The sequence below is a fragment of the Oculina patagonica genome, chromosome 2 (genome assembly GCF_052425735.1).
Source record: "Oculina patagonica isolate OP01 chromosome 2, crgOcupat, whole genome shotgun sequence".
Classification (NCBI taxonomy): domain Eukaryota; kingdom Metazoa; phylum Cnidaria; class Anthozoa; order Scleractinia; family Oculinidae; genus Oculina; species Oculina patagonica.
Window position 1 is genome coordinate 17,849,550 of NC_135759.1, and position 21,858 is coordinate 17,871,407.

Consider the following 21,858-nt stretch of genomic DNA (forward strand, 5'->3'; position numbering starts at 1 on the left):
CGGCCATACTTTTCCTTTTTTTCTTTCTAAATCTTTGAACATAACGTAAAGAAGCGGCATTTTCTTCTTTCTTTGCTGCATTACTGAGAGAAAAACTAACTGCAATTTAATGTTGAAGCGTTCTTAAAGGCTTGGTTTTTCGCCTCGGCCAAACAGTGTGGAGTTTTGCAAATTGGAAACAATTGTTTTGTTTACATTGTATTCAGTATTCGGATCACCTGCATGTCTGCCTGACAATATATTAAAGCTTATTGACACTGCTTACTTATTTTGATCGCTGTTTTGAGTGCAAGTGTCATGCAGTCGAACACAGTTTGTATTGTTGGTGCTTCATGTAAGAATCCTTCTTCCTTCGTGTTTGCTTGTTTAGGTTTTAAAAAAGGGAAATATAGACGGCAAACTGATCCTAACAGCTAAAGCGATCAAAAATAAACAAAGTGGAAAAAACAACTAAAATGTATTGAAAAGACTTTGCCCTATATTTCGGTTTGTAATACAAACTTTCCTCAGGGGCTGAGCCAGGAAGGTAAAAGGATCGTTACAAATAAAAACTAAAATAAAATACTAAACCATGATTGGCTCTAAGAACTAATTAACAAGTGTCAATGACGCGTTTGTCGCGTCTGTTTTCTTCAACACCGTCAGGATCAGTTTGCCGTCTATATTTTCCGTTTTAACTAAGTTACTGATCCAGGTCTTCAAGAGATCCGGCACCACTCATCGGTTTGTTGTTGTGACATTGCAGATTTTTTATTATATTTGTTTAGAACTTGCCAAGATGTCCTTGACTGAAACTCGCTGAACAGAGCCTGTCATGGAAGTGGATGAACTGACGACCCACTTGAAAGTAAGTCTATCCTGCAGACAAACAATTTGAACGTTTTTAATGGAGTGTTTTATCGTACTCAGAGTGTTTGCCCAAAAAGCTACCCAATCAGAGCCATCCTGACATTCTTTTATCCAATCAGGAACCAAATCAACACCAGCACGTGATTCTGTGTAGGCGCATTTTCCCGCGCTTAGCGCTGCTTGCATAAGTTCGTTCGTAATTTGGTTGGTTCACTGCAGTATTTGGGTTAGTTAAGGTTAGGTGGATGTGACTGCTTTGGTTTTAGCCTTACAAAAGTCATTTAGAGCCGCTCTATCAACTCAACACCCTAACAGCACCCTAACAGCACCCTAGCAGCTTCATCAGAAATGTTGAGGAATTACTTTAAGTACAGACTTTTATAGGTTTTATCAATGGACAAATTGAGCTCGCTATAATATCAAAATAAGTTGTCATGGAAACGTCACAGGTCAGAGATATTCTATTTTTAACCTTATGAGGCCTGTAACTTGTAAACTACTCAGTGAAACATTTTGTTTTTAATATATTTTTGCCTAATCATAAGAAACATTTTGCACATTATGAAAAAAATGCCAACGACAGCAATGTTGCAGCGTCTACGCCGTCTGGAAAAATGTTCCGCGCAAAATGTTCCACCGTGCGTCCGGGCCTTAAGAGAAGCAGGGCTCAGTTGGTAAGTTAGACGCAGACTTGGAAATACCGCAAAAGCTGAAATAAACCTTCCTCCCAACTCTCATGTAAGCCCCTCTGTAATCATGCTAACCATGCCCGAACTTGAAGTTCCACTTTCAATAAGCTATCTCCACTATTCAACCTATATGTTTTCATTTTCTTTTAGCTTTAAGAGTTGTTTGCTTAAGCCTGGTTCTCATATGATCGTCCCGATCGTCTCTGTCGCTTCTCTCGTTTGCAAAGTCTGAGGTGATTGGAGCAAGCAAACTTTTTGAAGCGACAGAAGCGACAGCGACGATCGGGGCGATCATATGAGAACCAGCCTTTACTACGTCTACTTTTTTGCGAGAATGCAAAAAAAAATAAAACATTTATTAAATTATCGTTTTTTTGTTTTAAACAAGGTAAATCAGCCGTGGTTGAATCTGTTGTCATTTTGAGTGAAAGCGAAGGGCAAAAATGCTCGAAACGCCTAAAAACGCCAGCCTTCATATTCAGTGGTCTTACAGCTCTCGTAAGCTTGAAATTATGCTGGTTCTCCATTGTTGCAGTTGCTATTGTTTTGGAGCTTGGAGCATTTTTCCTGTTGTTTGTTCTATTGTTCCCTAAAGGGTAGCAAACAATTTATGTGGACCTTGCGTATCTATATCAATGAGGGCGGCTAATTTACTTACGCACTCCATTGTTGATAAAATATGTATGTGAAAAAGCGCGCCAAGAATATTTTCGCTGATATGTGTGACGTATTTTCAAGTCATTGGTTCCAGTTTGCAATCCATATTCATGAGGATTGATGAGTTTGCTTCATTTGAAACAGTTTGTCGACGTGTCATGATGCCGAGCGGTGTCTCTCTTCTGACGACCAAATTCTTGCCTTCGAGGAGTGGACAAACCTCCTGACGAATACATCCTTCAGCTTCACACGAGTCAAACTAATGGTGAGTACCAAGTTCTGTACATTCCTGAACATTTTGTAATCAATTTGCTGTCTGTTGAAGTTTAGCCGCGTTCGTTGACATTTTAGTAGGCGCGGCGTGTTGCCATAACGCGGAATGTTTCTACTGAACCCAAAATCTGACTGAGCTTAAAACGAAACGGCAAAACATTAACGTTAAAAATGATATGAAAATGATTTTTGTTCAAATTTTGGTCGTGCAAAACAATTTGTGCAAAAGTTTTGGTGACCACGTGCTAAACCTCAATATGCCGGCGTTCCACGCATCGTGGTCACTGTTTGATATAGCGGTTGTTGGAAAAAATCTCAAATTTGTGTATTTCAACATTAAGAGTTTCATAGGAAGTCTGTTGTTTTTATTCTCTGCAAGACGTTTTGAAGTCTCACGACCAAACACGCGCCGCCAACAATTATGCAATAGCACCGGTACCAATTTGTTCACCCCAATTCTTATCTCTGAAAATATTGGGACCAATTCTCTGAAACAAATGATAAATAAACAAATTTTTGAGCAATAGGATTTTTTTCCTCGAGAAATAAAAAGCAACATTCAATGTAATTTATTTCACACGCATCATGCATATAAATTTAAAAGCATTTCCAAAACACGGAATTGTTGAAAAATAAATTTGGCATTTCGGCTTTCCATAAACTATAAAGCAAGTTTGGTTTATAAAAATTCGCTCGACTGAGAAAATTTGTTTACTTGTATCTGATGTCCGTTGTGAATTCGACAAAATTCATTCTGCGTATTTTACGGTGCAACAGACAAAGTTTAATCGTTATAGGAAAGTTGTACTATAAATTCATATTTAATAAACGAGTGATCTAATCGTGTTATTTAATTTGCTTATTTGTTTTCTTGTAGAGATGAGGAAAGGACAAAAGAAGAGACTGGATAAAGACTTTCATTGATGGATTAATCAGTGTTAAAGAAGACAACGAAAAGATAAGATTTAATCCTCGAGATACTCGCTGCGATAAATAGTGGCTTATACAGAAACTAAATTTTGTGCATTTCCTCAAAGAATCATTGACTGATTTTAAAAAAATGGAAGGAAAACATTTGAACTTTATTGTCTTGTTCTCAAAAAATGCACAAAAAAGCACTTGAACAGGTTTTGATCTCGTTATAATTTTGTGAAGATCATTACATTTTCACCATTAAAACTGATCTTGGTTAAAAACAACATTCCAACATCAAGACACAAAAACTGTTTGAGCCACTGTTTCTTTAATTTACGAATGGTAAACTGTGAATGAAAAACTTTAAGGTGGCACTAACTTTAGGACCTTGTTAGAAATAGCAATTCTCTTTACTGATAACTATACATTTCTTACAATTCAAGTTTCGAGAATTTCTTGTTACATCAAAACAATATTGTCTAGTGGAGAATTTTTTGTTCTTGTCACTAATCTGTTTGAAAACACGATTTGATACTTAAAACACAAAATTTATAAGCTGATTATTCTTGGGAAAAATTGTCGTTGTGTAGCTGGTAAAACTAATTAAGGAGTCCACGTTACGACAATGACAGTGCCACTTTAAAAGTTCCATGGAACTTAGGAACAAGAGAACAAGGGAGTACAGAAGAAATATTAACACGAAATGTACAAAAATTGTACAAAAACCAGATTAGAGAGTCATAAAGACAGTTTCGTTTCTCGTCGTAATTTGATTTGTGAATTTGAAAATTGTCTTCATTATTTGTGTTGAATTCGCACAATAGATTACACGGAGGATGTTAAACGTACCCATGTTCTCTTGTTACTTTGTTTTTGGTAAACGTCTGGTTCACAGAATGTTCAAACAGCTCAAGGAAGTTTCTTATAGAATTGTATCGTTCAAAACTAACTCTCTTTAATTAAATTAATTTTCCACAAATAGTCAAGAGTTTCCCTAATGGTCGCGGGTCGCGGGTTTCAAGTCGCGTGTCGCGGGTTTTAAATAAGTCGCGGGTTTTGAAAAAAGTCGCGTGTTTTTAAAAAGTTGTGAGTTTTCAATAGAATGCATTAATTTCTCAGTAGAATTCATTCAAACAAATTTAAACCGGTTGCAAAGACGCCGGTTTTAAAATGATCGCGTTGCGTGTAAACAATCAAATTGCGTACTTCGGAACAAACTTCCCAAACTTTGCCGACTGAACTTCTGAACTTCCCAAGTTTGCAAGTTGAGGAGGAACGAGACACGTTACAAAGTGGTGGCAGAAATATTTCAGCGATTCTAGCTGCTCGAGTTTCAAAATAGTTGTTTGAACAAGCACGGCGTCGGTATCAACGTTCTGACCCACAGTACGTATAAGGATTACATATACCGTCCGTTGCATCACGTTCTGAAAAAAAACATGTTCAAATTGGGTATCAAACATTGCATGATTTGCAATCAAGCTTTTAAGTTTGAAAACAACGTTGCGCGCGAGCGATCATGAAGTTAAACCAAAGTATTCATGATTGAACGCGTACGGTTGATAAATATTTTTTACTAGTATTCTGTGGCAAAAACTCTTTGAAAAATTTTTAACTGGCGCAGATTTTAAAAACCCTTCTGTAGTTATGTTGACAGAAATCGTTTTGCTTCGCTAAACCATTGGAAGAAAACACGTACCATAAAAATAGAATTGAGCCGTAAAAGTGTCGCGACTTTTAATTCAAATTTGTCTGACTCTTTCGCATTTGTATAAAATTAATTTTACGTGAAGATCGGTAAAGCCGTCCAATTTCATTCGGTTTACAAACGCAGAAGACTTGACATTGAAGTTAAAGCCTCACAAAAATTTTAAAGATGTATTTGCTGTATATAAAAAGTTAAATTTGACCAAATTTCAGCCGACGTAAAATTTATTTATCGGCAGATCGTCCATGCGAAACGACGTCAGGCTCTTCAACTTCAACCAAATATTTTGTAACTCTAGCCACTGGAATCGCTGGATCATTACCGCTGCTGCCATGTTTTCTTCACCTGAATTTCCGACATGACCATGACTTTCGAGCAATGTCTTGTTCCTCCTCAACTTGCAAACTTGGGAAGTTTAGCCGGACCAAAGTTGGGGAGTTTGTTCCGAAATTCGTAATTTGATTGTTTAACCCGCAAAGTAATTGGCTACTTTGTAACGTAGTTCCCAAGAAAACGAGTTTAAATTTGTTTGAATGAATTTTACTGAGAAATAAATGGTTTCTATCGAAAACTCGCAACTTTTTAAAAACACGCGACTTTTTTCAAAACCCGCGACTTTTTTCAAAACCCGCGACACGCGACTTAAAACCCGCGACCCGCGACCATTAGGGAAACTCAATAGTCAATTGTCTAGATCACCCAATTTCGTACGGCTAAGCGACAGCAATCGATAGTCGTTTTGCAGCGAAGATTTTGGACCACAAAAGCGTGTGTAATGAAAATATACTTTTTCTCACTTGCAAGAACAGACAGTCTGGAACCACAGCTTTATTGTGAATTGTCATGAAAACATTTCTCCAAAAACGTTTTTTTTTTTAAATTTGGTCGAATTTCTCTTTGCAAATTCTGAGCCAGTGAACTACAGAAAGTCTAGATGCGATTTTAACAAAAAAGACCTAGCTCTCCTTTAACCTGTCTACTTGAAATAATAACTGTCTATTTGAAATATTTTAGAAATAGCGATTTTTGCCCAAACTTTCAAGTCAATGAAGTTCGATTGTGATCAATCATTTTTTGAAATTTTTTTAGGTCTTTTTTCCTGAATTGACGCAACAGAAATACAAACCAGCAAAAACAACAAAAACAACGCGTAATATTGATTTTGAGTTCTTAGACATCGAGTTAGCTAAAAAGTATCTCAAAACCACTGATCACTATGGGAAAATTTAGCTTTTCGGTCAGTTTTTTGGCCGCTATACGAAGCTCACTGCATACAAATTGATGCAAGTTTTTTTAAACATTTTTGCAATATAGATCTTTTGTTGAAAACGCTGTAAGATCCAAAGTATGGACAATTGTTTTCTTCAGGGAAGAGAATCAAAGAATATTTGAAAACAAAACCTTCAAAAGACGAGTGAAATTTGATGATATCATAATCGTTGAAAATCCAGTCAACACCAATCTTGTCCTCTATAAACACTGAACATAGTTAACTATGCACTGAAAAATTGAAAGTTTTCCAAAGTTCTTGTAATAAATTCCAAAACGTTCTTGTATCTTAAAATGAATTCATAAAAATCTAGTAAATCCAATTTGAATTGCAAGAATTCAACTCTTCTAAACCGTTATAAGATCAAAATGCGGACATTTTTTCTAAAGGAATGAGGATCAAAGAATGTTTGACAGAAACTTCAATGGAAAGGCGATTTAAATTTTAGAATTTGATGATATCACGAGGAAAACTCGGTCAACACTAACGATGTTTTCTATTAGAACACTCTGACAAAAAACTGAAGGTTTCAGCAAATCAGATAGTAAATTGTTAAAATGAATTGGTGATTCGGTCAAAATTCAATTTAAAATGCCAACAGTCAATTCTTCGTAACACGATGAAAAAGCTTCGATCGCATATTTGACGGGAAAAGTTTTTCATTAAAAGACAAGGTTTAAATTATTATCTGACCATTCATGAGTGTTTGTCGCCGATAATTCTGAAAACAAGCGTTCCATTTTCAAGCAAATGTTTGACATAATGATTCGAAATCTTTTCAGTGTTTCGTCTGTTCGGTTTCTTATCGTTTTTGTGGTCCACGTAATCTTCATTTGCAATTCTCAGGTTATAAATAAATGTTTGGACTTGAAACAAAAAAACACGCTGTATTCTTTGAACCAGACGTTGCGTTGTAAGGGGGATACAAAGGGCTTTGCATAACCTTAAAACCCGCGAGATGAAGATAGCAATTCTCCTCACTGATTGCCGTGCAGTTCTGTTAATAGTTCGGAGAATTTGGTGGTACATCACAAAATATCCCTTGTTGATGATTATCCTTATTCTCATTACCTGTTACTTGACATTGTGTTGATCTTGTGAGGAGAAATAAGCTCTTGATCTCTCTTGGGTTTTAAAGGTTAAGCTTGGTTGTTAAACAGGACAAAAGGAAAGAGTGAACCAAGGAAGCGAAATAGAAATTGGGAAAGAAAATCGTTAAAATTGGCATACGTTGTTTCTAAAAGCGGTCATTTTAAAGGGTGGGGAAAGCCGGACGAGTTTTAGTTGACATTTTTTAAGTTATTTTCGCTCTGTGTTATTTGTCCTGTTTAACAAACACTGCCCTTTATTTGTTTGGGCGAAAAGGTCGAAAGGACAACATGGCAAGCTATTACCAGTTTTAAAAACTTTGTTTTATATGTTTTTATTAAGCGGACGTCAAAAACTTTAAAGCTTTTCAAAGCACCTGACATTGAAAAACAGTTTAACAAAATGCTTATTTTGGCTTTCATAGAACAATTGTATTTAAAATCAACTTATTTCGTTTTGTGTGACTGATAACAACTATATCTTGCCATATCGTCCTTGAAGACCGGTTGATGGTTTTTCCGCTATTTTGAATGATGTTCAAACATGGCGCGGGATACAGTGTTTGTTTGGGAATTCGATGTCAAATAATTTCCGTAAAATTTGATTGCTGAAATATTTACAATCTTTAGACTTGAGATATTGGCAAAGGATTTTGCTGATCTGGAAAGCGAGCGGTTAAATTTTCAGTTTTTCGTACATTTCGAAAAATTTTCTGCAATAAAATTGGACAAAATCTTGTTGTCTGCTAAAAAATGTATGGAAAACTGAACATGAAATCGTACGCTTTCCAGAACAGTTAAAACTTTTGCTATGTATCTTAAGTTTCTGGATTGTGAATATTTCGGTTTTCAAATTTTACGGAAGTTCTTTGGCATTGTATTCCCTTACAAACGCTTTATTTTGCGTCATGTTTGTCTGTCCTTCAAAATGTAGGTAGAACTTCGAACTTTTGTTAGTTTTATACACCATCTCGCACTAAAATGTTTTCAGAAAAGATGTACGTTTGGATAGTTCTAAAAATGCTTTACTGAGTTTTTTGCGAGATGATGTATTAATTTTTGGCGGGAAAAAATTTCAACATGGCTCCTTATTGTTTTTGGCACGAAATTGTTGTCAGGGGAAACGCTGTGCAAATTTGTTCAAATTTTCCCGCCAAAAGTCTTGGTATATAGAGGGAACATTTTCTCGCAACACCTTTTTAATTGATTTAATCGAATTTTAATTAACTAATTAAGAGTATTGAAAGCTAATAAAAAAGTAATTGTTACACAAAACGCTTTTTGTTGTGGTTGAAATGCTTTTATTGAGATAATAAAGATCACAAAGAAAAACATTCACTTTATTGACTTTTATTTACAATCATAATAAATAACATCAAGGAAACAAGAGAATTCAATTTTATTGATAATATAATAAAGTTGAAATCAATTATAAAATAAAAATATTTCAAACAGATGTTAACAAGAAGTAATAATTTTTAAAAAAATTGGCGCATGCGTATTTTAAGCGCCCGTATTTTTCTAAGTTTTTTGGCGGGAAAATAAAAAATTTTTGAACAGCGATTACCATAGCAATAAATCTGGTGCAAAAATTTGACAAGGTATTAGATGAAATCTAAACTGAGTAAAACAAAGTTGTAACCTGACTTTAAATAAAAAGCTTTCCCGCTAGCTCTTGGTTTAATAATTTTGGAAAAATAAAATTCAAAAATTCGTGTTAAAACTGCTTGAAAGTTTTTAATCGCTGATATCTGCAAGAAATTGCTACCTTTGCAGAGTGTAAGGCTTAAGATTCTTGCTTTGCATCCTTCCAGATTGTAACTTGAGACTTGAAATTATCAGCAAACTTAAAGGCAGGAACACTGAAAAAAATAAATGAAATTGTAACTTGATTAGAATGACAAATCACTAAGTTTCAAGAGGTCCATCTTTGTGTTTATGAGCATCTTTACTTGTTTTGCGAATTGATAAACGAACTTGCTTGGTTTGAAAAATTTGGTTCGTTATAACTCGTTGTTACCTTCAATGCCCTTACTGGTTAAATGGCTGGTTACGTTAAATTAATTCGAAGTTCCTCTTAAAATCTAAATTGCTTTTAAACTTTAATATTCAACATTAAAAATTCAAAATGAAAGCGAAAACCAAAATGCGACAGAAATGCAAAGCTCTTTGACTTATCAACACTTTAGTGCTAAATTCAGAATATTAATACCTTTAGTCATAATTCTATAGAATTTAAAAGAAATCTTGCTGTATATATTTACTTCATCTCGGTTTTTCAAGTCTTAAATGCAAACCCTTCCATGTACTAAAAATCAATGGGATTGCTCTGACCTTAGTGTAAAACGTGCTTGAATTTCTTGAGTTCAATTTTTTCCGGCCATGTTTCGACTCATTTAGCCTTGAATTAGCTCGATGTAGGTATACAATAGCATTTCACATGCAAGCAGCGCAGTTGCTTTGTTTATTACTTCTTTGTTCTCTCGTGTGTGTTTATAGCAAAACAAAATTTTAATAGAAAAGAAAAACAGAAGAAATAGCAAATAACAGTAGAAATCTTAGCTAAATTCGAATCCGTTTTAGTATTTATTAGTTAAAAAGTACAACTTAACCTTAAACAATTTTTGAAATGTGAACAAACGCGTAACAACATACATTATTTAGAATATTGGCAGTGAACCCTATAATTCCCAAGAATAAACAACATCGAATTGCCCCGGATAAAAAAAAAATTCTTAAGGGAACTGGTAACGAGAAAAGAGAACATCATCAACTGGAGATATTGTCTTGATCTAACACCAAATTCTCAAAACCAGCGTTTTGAATTGAGTTTCGTAAAGCTTTTTAACAGAATACGACAACCAGAACTTCGCTATCCTATAAAAGTGAAAGATTTCCTAATAATCTCAGGGTGGAAAGAATACCAGCGATATCATTTGCGAAAAATGTATTTCATTTTCTCCATTAGAAAATTAATCAATTTTAAGAAACACCAAAAACACAATATTTTAGCGAGATTGTTTGGCTTGTTCCAAGTAAACTACAAAAATTGCCTGTTTACTTTACTACGGCAAAGCATGTTGCCAGGTGAATTCATTGAAAAACGTTGAACGTTTTAGACAGAATCTCCAAAATGAACTCCACGAATAAAATAATGCATCCTTTAACCTTAACAGAACAAAAACTCTTTCTTAATTCAGAATTAAGAAAGAGTTTAAAAAAAGTTGAACGTTTCAGACAGCATTTCCATTAAATGAACTCCACGAATGAAAATAATGCATCTGAAATTCAGAGGATATTTGAAAAATTAGCAAAGAGGCTTAGGTTTGTACGCAGGTTGAACCTTATTTTCCATAAAATGAGAGAAATATCGCCGGTTTATGGAGAAGTTTTCTTGTTGATCTAAACTAGTTTTCACAATCAGTTCTAATCAGGGTAGCTCATAACCCTTGTACTTCTATCGATCTTATTAATTCTAATGTCTTATACTGTTTAATACCAATAATCAGGGCCGTAACTAGCAAGTGTTCACAAGAAACATTTATTGTACGTTCCACGATTTCCGATTACGATGCACTCGATTAATTCAAAACACTATATACACGTCCAATTATCTACTTAAACGAAGTTGTCCTCATGCCCTCGAAAATGTCCTAACGATCGTGCTTAATCCAACGTTGAAACCCGAAAAAAAGAAATCTACTTGACATGCAACTTGAAAACGAAAAAAGGCCTAGATTTACATAAATAACTAAAGCAAAGAAACGAACGGAACTATGCGGGTAGAAAAAACAAAAGAAACAAAAAGATATTACACAACTATTTTTACGCACAACATAATGATTAAAACTAATGAATTCAATTCTCTCGTGTCCAGCAAGAGGCACTTGCCTCGTGTAGATTTTATCCCAAAATTTAAAACAGAATACTATTAGTTGGGAAATAACTTTCAGTTGAACAAGATTGGTTTTTCTCAAGAAATAACTTATGAAAAATATTGAAAAACGCATTTTCAGGGCCTCTCGACTTCAAAATGTTCTGGGGGTACGCCCCAGACCCCGCTTTGCAAGATCTCTCCTCGTCTATGCGTGAAGTCTGGCTATGGCCTTGTAATGCTTAGAGTTATTGACACCGGTTTCTATCCAACAGAATCACCTAAAGAATGATGAAGCCATTTTTATTATTAAACGCACATTTTGGCCTTTTTCGCAAGCGAGTGTCGCAGTTGAATTTTGTCCTAGGAATTTTATGGTGGATCACGACAATTTTCTCTAGTTGATGATTTTCTTTATTCTTTTTACATAACTGTTTGCCTAGAATGCATTGAAATGGTAAGGAAAAATTCGGTATTGATCACTCTTGGAAACTATAAGATTCCCTTGGGCAATATTCCAAATAAACAATGACTCTTTTTAGTGAATATTTAAGGGTTATTTTAAGCTTGTTGTATAGCAATGGTAGGGACTGACCTGTGACCTGTGACCTGTATGTCAATGGCTTCTACTCGTAGAAGTGTTCCATCCACTTCACGATTCCCATACTTTTTCCTGCTTGCCTTTTCATCCTGTTAGAAAAAAAAGTTAGTTTTAATGATGATTGTTTTTTTTCGATATTAGGTCGCAGAGGACCGTCCTGTTAATCAATTATTGACTAGTAAATAATAAAGATGGTAAATTTTAAGCTCGGTGATAAATATAATGAAGATAAAGTGTTCAACATGTCCCATGCTCGTGTCATGTTGAACACTTTATCTTCATTATATTTATCACCGAGCTTAAAATTTACCATCTTTATTATTTACTACAAACTTGATGATTTCGACATTGCTGATCCTAGCAGTATGCAGGACGCGTGTCACTTATCAACCTAGTAAATGGCCCAGCTCACCACGAGTCTCTCGTAGCTCAGTTGGTTAGAGCGCCCAACCGGTATCTGGGAGGCCACGGTTTCGATTCCCGTCGGGGACTCAGAATTTTGTCTTTGTCCCATGCTCGTGTCATGTTGAACACTTTATCTTCATTATACTTATTGACTTATCTTTCAAATTCTAGGAGGAAGAGCTAGGGAAGGATGCAGGTAAATCATTGTAATGGGCGCCAGATGAGACTTTTTAACCTTCCTGATAAAAATCCAAAATTTATCTTAAAGAGTTATGATTCAAGGTAAAAGGACATTATTTTAGGCACATACGGCAAGTAATCGGTTGACTGCTGTTTAGTGGTTTCCTTTAAGTTCTGTATACAGTAAAAAACCGCGTATAAGAACACCTATTTTGGCGGTTCAGGCTGATTTGGTTCTTATATAAAGGGTTATAATCTGCAAAATCAGCCTGTAAGTGTTCTTAAGTGTTCTTAAAAAAAGTTTCTTAAAATAAGGAACATACTATGCTAACAATAGATGAACTCAATATATATGCACACAATTGTATTTTAATTTTAATAAAATTGATAAATCAAGGCAATACTGTACTGTAATTGGGGTGGAACTATTATGTGTGCAATGAAAAGTAGTGTGATCTTTGATATTTTTCCATATAAGAACAACTTTCATTTTTCAGGCTGAATGTGTTCTTATATAAATGGTACTTTATTTCCTAAAATCAGGCCTGGGTGTTCTTAATCCACTTGTTCTTATACGCGGGTTTTTACTGTACCACACAAAACGAATTGATTTCTCGTGGTATAGCTTCTTTAGTTCCTTATCATCTTTATATATTTAAGCTCAAGTTGACGATTCCTTTGATTCTCCTCACTAGTCCGTTATTATAAAAACGTTTGCTGATCGATCCTTTTAAAAGTGTTAACTTAACTCAACCAAGAGTAACTACTGACCTTTCAATTTAATGTCTCAGTTCTCGAGTAGTCCATCCATGTGCACCACACAAAGGCATCATATTTCTGCTTGTTTCTTTTCCTGTAAGGAAGGAACATGGGCTGGTCAGATTGATGAAGACCTCAGCTGACCCCAGCTCTTAAGTTGAAACGTTTTAGTATTTTTACAAACTGTTTGTTCTAAACGTTTTTCTAAGTCAGTGTCAAACATTTTATATATTTCAATCATGAATCCTGGCTGTAATTCGGACATCAAGACCTCTGACTTACATCGATAATCATTTTTATAATCTTATTTATAAGGAAGATCGCATGGCTATCAACGGGGGGGGGGGGGTGGGGGGAGGCTCAAAGGGATATCCTTGAATTATGTTTCCCCTGTTCAGTCAAGGGGACGATAAATTGGGAGCCTCTTAAATCTCTTGGTAGACGCGAATTTACCTAGTTAAAGCATGGCCGGATTGTAAACCAGTTGAGAAAAAGAGTAAGGACTGACCTAAAATTTGTCTCAAGTGTTCCGTGACTTCCAACCGTGTGCACTTCAGGATTCCATTACATTTTTTTCTCAGGGAAAAATAATTTAGTTTTAACTAGACTAAATCTTTTACAACTTTCATATTGTCAGCAGAAATGTTTCAGAAAGGTTTTATGGGTTCCAGACCAAGAAGAAGGTGAGGCAGTGCAATGTGGTGCCGGTGGATCACACTTTCTTCTCGAAATCTCTCAAGTATGTTTCTGGTCAGCTAAGAGTTAACCATTTTAAGATTTTTTGGTGTCTGTAGGCGATTTTGTTTCTCTAAAGCTTTCACCTGAAATTTCGGGCCCTTCATCACTGGCATCTTTTAAAAGAAAACTTAAAGCATATATTATTGATAACTATTAACTCTGTCTTCTATTTAGTCTTGTCATTACTTCAGTACCTGAACCAGTCATCTGTTTTTCTTGTGAGGGAACCTAAGCACAAGCCCCGTGGTTTTTTATCAGGTTCCCTCGCCATTTTGTTTCTATCTTAAAAAATCTTATTTTGTAGTCTTGTATATTAACTATTATCTTGTATATTGATTTGTATTATCTATTTCTTCATATTATATTTTTTTGTTTGTGTGGCAAAATAAATAAAACTGAGAAAAACTGAGAAGGACTGACCTTTACTTCATCTCCGCAAGCATTCCATTCATATGCACTTCACGATTCCATACATACTCTGCTTGCCTTTTTTGCTGTAAGTAAGAAAAATATTCCAGTATGGTTTGATGCGGTTTTTTCCGATAACTGCCTTAGTCAAATCTATTTTAACTTCCATTCTATTCTTAAAACCTTGCCACGGTCACTAGCCCAGGGGAAGGAGATAGTCGGGAGAGAAATACCTGGAAATGGCATTTTAGGGGTCATAATCTAAACCTTTACCCGGGAGGGAGCTTCCAGACCCCTCCAAGGGGCTAGCGCCTTCGGCGCTCGTGTTATCGGAAAACGATCACCATATTTCCTATCCGCGCTTGCCGTACAGGTATCACGTTTAAGCTTGGTGTGAACTACAATCTTTGACAAAAGTAGTTGACACATTGACTTCGCTCTCGGTTTTTATGACAAATTAAACACTAGTTTTTAAATTTCATGACTGTCTGCTAAAATACCCCCCCCCCCCATCCAATGTTGTAAAATGGTAGCAAAGGACTCCTAGAAACAAACTACAACATTGATTGGGGGAGGGGGAGGAAAGGTGGGGAAAAGGATGGAAGGCCAATAACAATAAAAAGGGGTATTAATGGGTCAACACTTTTGTCAATGATTGTAGGTACAACACTGAGGAATAAAAATATTGTAGAATTTTTTATCTATGATTGAGAGGTTCTTAGTGACACACTCTAACCCCCTCCCAAGAACCACAATTAAGTGGCACTTTGGAGTATAGTTGTTTTTATAAAAGTGTAAAGACTAACCTGCAATACCCAAGACAGTAAATTCATTTGCGTTAGTTGTGTGCATCTCATACTCTTTATCTTGCTATTCTCCTGTCAGGAAAGAAAAAACATTAATCAGGTTGTGTAGATGAACTCGAAATAGCTTTGGGTGCCAGTACAAGTTTAGTGTGGGTAATTAAAAAATTAGAACCACAATAATTGAATTAAGGTACAATCCTAGGAGTAAATCACGGCTATGAGGTGACCCCTACCCCCCCCCCCCCCTGCACCTCACCCCGGTGGTATACCTTTCCGCCCAGCTGATGTTAGGTCAAAGTAACCGTTCCTCATTCTCTCCCGATATACCAAATTACTGTAGATTTGCCACTCATATAATTGTTTAATGGGTTTAATGCATGCCTCCTGGGGGTGAAAAATTCCTTATCAGTCTACTCCCAGTCCTTGGAAATCGTGTTTTCTACTGTTGATTGGAAACTAAAAGGAGACAGATGAGGATCAATCAGTGATAAGTTACACGAGTTAAAAGAAATGGAACATTTTCTCCTGGAGTGGGTGTACTCCCTATCGCGGACTAAACGGGAATGCTTCACCCGAAAGGGGTACCTTTATCAGATTGCAAGTGTATGAAAGGGTAGTGATTTCACGCGTTGGTGTATGCAGAAGGGTAGAAAAACTGTTATTTAGGTATTTAATCTTTAAAAGGACATTTCAAAATATCTCGAACAGACCCACCGAACTAAATATTTAAGAGGTTATTCAGTTTTCCTTCTGTAGGTATGTTAAGGGGGTACCATCCCCTTTCCTTTCAAAAGGTATGCGAAAAAGTTACCTTTTTGCCAAAAATAGGATATGAAATGGTAAGAGCTTAGGCCTCGAGTGGAGCCTCTCCGTATGAGGTTGTAGCTGCATTATTGATTAGACTCGAAATTCAACTAACATATTCATTCAGTGATGATGAAGACTATAGGTCAAATTAAACAAAGTAAATTTCTGACCACTACAGATAATGTTGACAACATCCAAAATTATCAGTCTAAACTTAAATTTAATTTGTTGGTCGCACAGAAATAAAGCTCCGAGTTTTGTGACGCGATTTAATATAGATCTTATGCAAAAATGGTTGACATTCATTTCTGCTGTTTGGTCAAGTTTCTTAAAACGTTGATGGTGGCACTTAAATATATATGAAATTTTATGCTATTTTGAGAAGTTTCAGTGTTTGGGGTTAAATAGCTGCAAAGATATAACTCATTAAAATTTAAGAGATTTGTATGGAAAAAGTCACCCTGGCCTGCCTAGCCTCGTTTTTATGTTTTTGGCAATATAAATGCCCCTGTAACTTCCCATTAGATTGAAGTATAATCTTTAAAATTCATACACTGATTTACCTTGACTTGATCTTTAAGTTAGAGTAATTTAATTTCGTTGACAAATGATTTTCTGGGAGCCGAAAAATTCACAGCTGCCATATTAACAATTCGACCATCTCTACTAGCTCTTTTGTTATTATCACTGAAAACCACTCTTTAGAATTCAAAATTGCCCGTAACAGAAAGGTTTATCGAGAATAGCGAGAACAGAATGTACAAGAATGATGCTATCATACAGAACAACTTCTTAAACAAAAGCAAAGCGGCCATAAAGCTCAATACATTACCTTTAACAAAGTAGCACAGCAAATCTTCGTACACCAAAGCTACCCGGTGGTCATTTTACCAGAGGTTGCAACATCGTTTGTAAAGCGGCAAACAACGAGTAAACTTCAGACAAACAGGTAAAGTTGGCCAACCGCTTAATACAGAAATAAACGTTGACGAACGCTCAGCTTTCCATTTTGCATTTCTTGTTCGACCGCGTGCAAAAGTGAGATTTAAAATTGAATATAATTAAAAAGAAATTTTAAATTTAAATTAACCCCACCTGATCATGGCTTTGCATACCGGCGTTCAGCTCTGTGAGGCGTACCCCCTCCCCTGCACCCCACCAAAAAATGAAAATGTATTTGGGAAAGAAAGAGATCCAGAACAAATTAACTTCTGCTATATTTAGTGGCCTTTGGCCACGACAAATGCGGTTTAAGAGTTTGCAGCATGCAGAGGGGGAAGGAAGTGAAGACATGCTCATTCTTGATAAAAAAAAGGAAGGATTTCGTGGCAAAGGTAAGCTCTTCCTTGCTGCAATACAGGGGTAGAAGGAACATAGGGGTCTTATAGTTTTTAGCAAAAAGGAGGGACAAGCTTTATGGAACACTCTCAAATGACTAATGAGAAATGGATGGTCCGCTTAAAGTTCTCACTAAATTTCTCCTTAAGGTCACATAGGGAAATTGCCATGATGTGTAAATTAACGATTAGCGTAAGATCGTAACCACAACATAACATATCGAAATTTAATTTTTTAAAGTTCAAAATATTTTGGGAATACAGTATATTTTTTCTTTAATGTGATTGCTTTTTATCTTTTTTGTATTTTGGAAAATGTATTATGTGGCTAGGCTACAAAACTTTGTAATTATACCGAGCCAAAAAACTATAGCCTAGCTACGCCCCCAGTCACATCAGGTACGAAACTTTGCGGAAATTTGAAAAGCGAGCGCAACTGTTTCATCATCATCATCATCATCATCATCATCATCATTTTATTAGCCACTTTAGAATTAAAAAGTATATAGTTTAACATTATGATAGGGCAAGGACACCTCTAAGAAACCACCAGGCTAATAGGGGAGGCCACCTCGGTTTCAATTTAAATCTGATACATAACTGGTCAGATTATTCACTTTATTAAGTGATCCTCATTTTAAACTGGTTAAAGTGAATCACGTGACAAAAAGGCAACAGATTCGTTAAAATCATCATCGCGATTTTAAACAGAGAATGTCTACAAACAAAAAGGCAAGCGGGCTCAATCGCAGACTCAATCAGTTCCGTCAGGATTTTACCTTGAACAAGTCAGTTTTTCCTTCTAAGGGCCTGTTTACATGATTCCGGAATGACTTTCATTCCGGAACGAAACTCGTTCCGAAGAATGAAATTCGTTCTGCATTTACATGACAGAGTCGACCGGTTCAACCAAAGGCATTTTCACGTGCACGATTTCCGCGCGAGATCAAAACAAGGTGGCGCATGTTTCGCGCGAGATCAAAACAAGATGGCGCATGTTTCGCGCAAACATGTTTTTGTGCCCATTAATGGCCGTATATGCAGTTTTGACGAGTAATTTGACCATAGAGCTGCTTCTTTGGGCTAAACAGTAAATGCTATTACGTTTTTCGCTCTGAATTCAAACTGTGGAGTCTGTATGCTGTTCAACAAGTGGGTGCGAGTTCATCTCGGAACGAAATTCGTTCTGTGTTTACATGATACCAGAATGAAATGTCATCCCAGAACGAAACTTTCATTCCGGAATGAAAACCGGAATGAACTCTTTCCGGAATGACTTGACTTTCGTCTCGGTATCATGTAAACAGATACAGAGAAATGTATGGGGATGGAATGAACTCGTTCCGGAATGAAAGTCATTCCGGAATCATGTAAACAGGCCCTAAGAAAAATGCATCACTATTCCAGTCACACGCATTTTTCTGACCCCACCATGATGTCATTGCTGGTATTTCATTGGTACTTAGTCATTTACAGTTGCTGATTTTCAATCACGCCAACATGGCCGCCGTGGGTTTTAATGCTATCAAATTCCTTTATTCAGCTCTGAAGTAGGGAGGGCTTAGAAAAGTTACAGACCGGTACCATTATGCAAAAGTTGTTTTAGAAGATTTTTCAGGTCGTTTCTCCATGTAATCGTCTCCATACCACTCGACCATAAGCTTCTTTGTGTCTCCTGGAATCCCCTGATATTGTTTATTGTTAATAGTCACGTTGGAGAATTCCTTGAACCATTCTTCAGGGGAGGGATACATGTCAACAAACCTCCTTTCTATTGTACCGTCAGCGATGGGAAAAAGCTTTTTCATTTCCGGCAAAATTTTCTGATCAAACAAAATCTTGCTTTCTAAGCTATCTCCTTCAAAAAATTTATTGGTATCCACATCAACTGATGGAGTGAGATGGGGATAGACTCGGCTCATCGGCGGTTTGGCTTTCCAAGCGACACGATATCCCGATTCGATGTGATTTTGAAGCGCAATAAATCTTGAGAAGTTGTCATTGTCCTTTTTGTGAACGGCCAAATCGATGTCATCTGAATAAGGAATAATCGCACCACTCCTTGCTGCGCCGAGAAGTGTTCCATATGTAATGCGGTAGTCCATTCCAATTGCGTTCATTGCTTTAACGGTCGCGATTAAAAGCTTGTCCATGACAACGTCGCAGCAGATCGGAAAACCATCGGTCGCAAGCGAATTTGAAGATCGGGAAGCCATCGGTTTTTCGGGGCAGAACTCCGCGTCGTCGGAACATTTCGTCCACATAATCTTGTGCGGCGTCACTATGCGTAGAATCGAGTGAAATTGGCCGAGTCTTGAATAATCTGTAAACTCTTTACTACCTGCTAACCTTCCCCTATCAATGTAATTCAGAGATTGGCTCAAAAAACAGTTTGACAATTTCGCTATTTTCAATGTTCCTTTGGATCTTAAGAAAAAGTCAAGGTGGCTCAACATTCCGTAATCGGATCGCCATCTTAATTCCAGAAAGTGCTTTTTGCGAACAAGAAAAGCGTTTTCAGTGATATTACACTCCTGATACTCCCCGTCCTGACTTTTGTGGACCCTTCCTGAATTGCGAATAATCAGCGTCCAGTTTTTCTGCAAGAATCTGCACGCGCTTTGCTCGAGCAACTTTTTAGTTTCATCGGGTCTCTGTACTTGGACTTCACTTGTTATTCCAGTCGCTCCATCAAACTCTGGGTGCGTGTCAAGAAAGGCTGTCATCTTGAAAACAGAGTCTCGATCGCTGGGCATAGATAGAGCGCCAACACCTTCACGCTTTAGCTTTAAATCAAGTCCGTGGCGAACAATCAATACATACTTCACGACATCGCTTGTTAAACTGGTCTCCATGTTTTCCTCGGGCTCATAGTCCGAGCCGATAATTTTAACAGAAGATGCAAAGTCAGATAAGTTGGCTGTTTGAACGTGACCAAAGAGTTTCTCTACCAAGGGAGAACTTGGAGAGCCCTGTGTCACAAGATACCACAGGTTCCTCAGGCAAAGGCACAGGATAACCACTATGAGTGTTAGCGACACGTAATGCCACTTCTTTAGCATTATGACGGCTCTGATTTGCAGGCGTTTGACCTGTTGGAAGAGAAGAATTTCAAATTTTGGTTATTAGACTTTCTTCACGGGCGGCTTCGGATGCTTAAAGCACGGATAACGGACAAATCCGAACCAATCTAGCGGATAAAATTAATCCACTTTACATCTCCAGCTAATACAACTGCATTCTTAAGGCCCCGTCGGCTATTAAAGAGAAGCGAAAAGGGCTGTGGGGACGAGAATGGTACAACTCCAATAGGGATTTATGCGACTATTGGAATTCCAGTCAGATCGAACGGGCGAAAACAAGAAATCACATATGACCAGAACGAGGGTTGCAAGCGGGGAAAACAGGTAGGGGAAGGAGGGGGTGGGAAAGTCGGAAAGGGGATAGGGGGGAGAGGGGCGAATGGTACTTTAAACTACGAAATTTATCCTATAATTTTTCAAAGACGGCTTACAATCTCTCAATTTTCTGTGTGTTCGTCGTAAGTCGCATGCATACTAATCTATCCACCCTGACCCCCTCGGTGCCCCGTTGGTTGATTTGATACTCTCCCCAGCTGGCGCTCGCCATATGAAACCAAAATGGCGGCTCTTGTTTGAAGTATCCCACGGAAAAATAGGGGACTGAAAGCACTCTGATTTTTCGAATATAATCAGGAAGACGAGAGACGACAAGAAACGTTTTTGCCCGCGTATACAGTCCCCTTTTAACGCTTACAGCGACTACAGCCTTACCAAACAAATGAAGAGCTTTGCTATAAATGGAATATGCGGGAATGTGCAACGTAATAACGTTCAAATTAAAAGAAAAATATAGGTGGCTCTGGACTGCGCTGTCGCATCAAAATTAAACAGTCTGTCAGGTTCCTTCGATGTCATGCAGTCGGTACAGCCGTGTTGTGTCCTAGTACAAGACTGTTGTTCTGCCCTCTTTTAAAGTCAGAATACGCAATGAAAACAATTTTTCATGTGTTTTATAATAAGATACTTTCACTTACCTCGCCTTATCTCGCAAGTAAAGGAATCCACTGATACGACAAATCGTCAAACCCTTCTCTAAACTAGTACAATGTGACGTATCTTATCAATAAACAGCTAAAACTAATAAAACTGCCGGATGAACGACAGAAAAACACAGCTGAGAAACTGAACGCCACTCGGAAACTGATATTCCCGCAAGTGACCTTTGTTTGTCACGTTGGTGATGTAGATAGACTTTGTCACGATATCACAATGAATTTAACCTTGATCTCAAAGGATTTCTTTCTTTCTTATTAGACAAACTAAAGATATACGAGAAACTATTGGAACCAGGATACAGTTAACCATAACGCAGACTACGCAGTGAAATATATTGCCCTTTTCTTTTTTGGCTCGAAATATCTGAAATATCATTTGATCTCACTTCACTCTTCAGGTCACTTATTGTAACTCG

The 21,858-nt window shown here is 37.0% G+C and overlaps 2 protein-coding genes across 2 annotated transcripts in view; one reads left to right on the plus strand and one right to left on the minus strand.

The window, feature by feature from the left end:
- Positions 1 to 21,858, plus strand: part of LOC144643301 (uncharacterized) — a 203,599-nt gene that overhangs the window by 111,984 nt on the left and 69,757 nt on the right. The window lies entirely within an intron of this gene.
- On the minus strand, positions 18,879 to 21,762 carry LOC144643317 (uncharacterized). Its single transcript, XM_078502522.1, has 2 exons — positions 21,422 to 21,762; positions 18,879 to 20,456 (listed from the first exon to the last, which is right to left on the minus strand). The coding sequence occupies exon 2, from the start codon at positions 20,424 to 20,426 to the stop codon at positions 18,951 to 18,953; it is 1,476 nt and encodes a 491-aa protein (XP_078358648.1). The 5' UTR covers positions 20,427 to 20,456; positions 21,422 to 21,762; the 3' UTR covers positions 18,879 to 18,950.

Bases quoted from the DNA above. Each gene is read 5' to 3' on its own strand.
- LOC144643317 (XM_078502522.1), bottom strand. From the start codon at position 20,426: ATGCTAAAGAAGTGGCATTACGTGTCGCTAACACTCATAGTGGTTATC.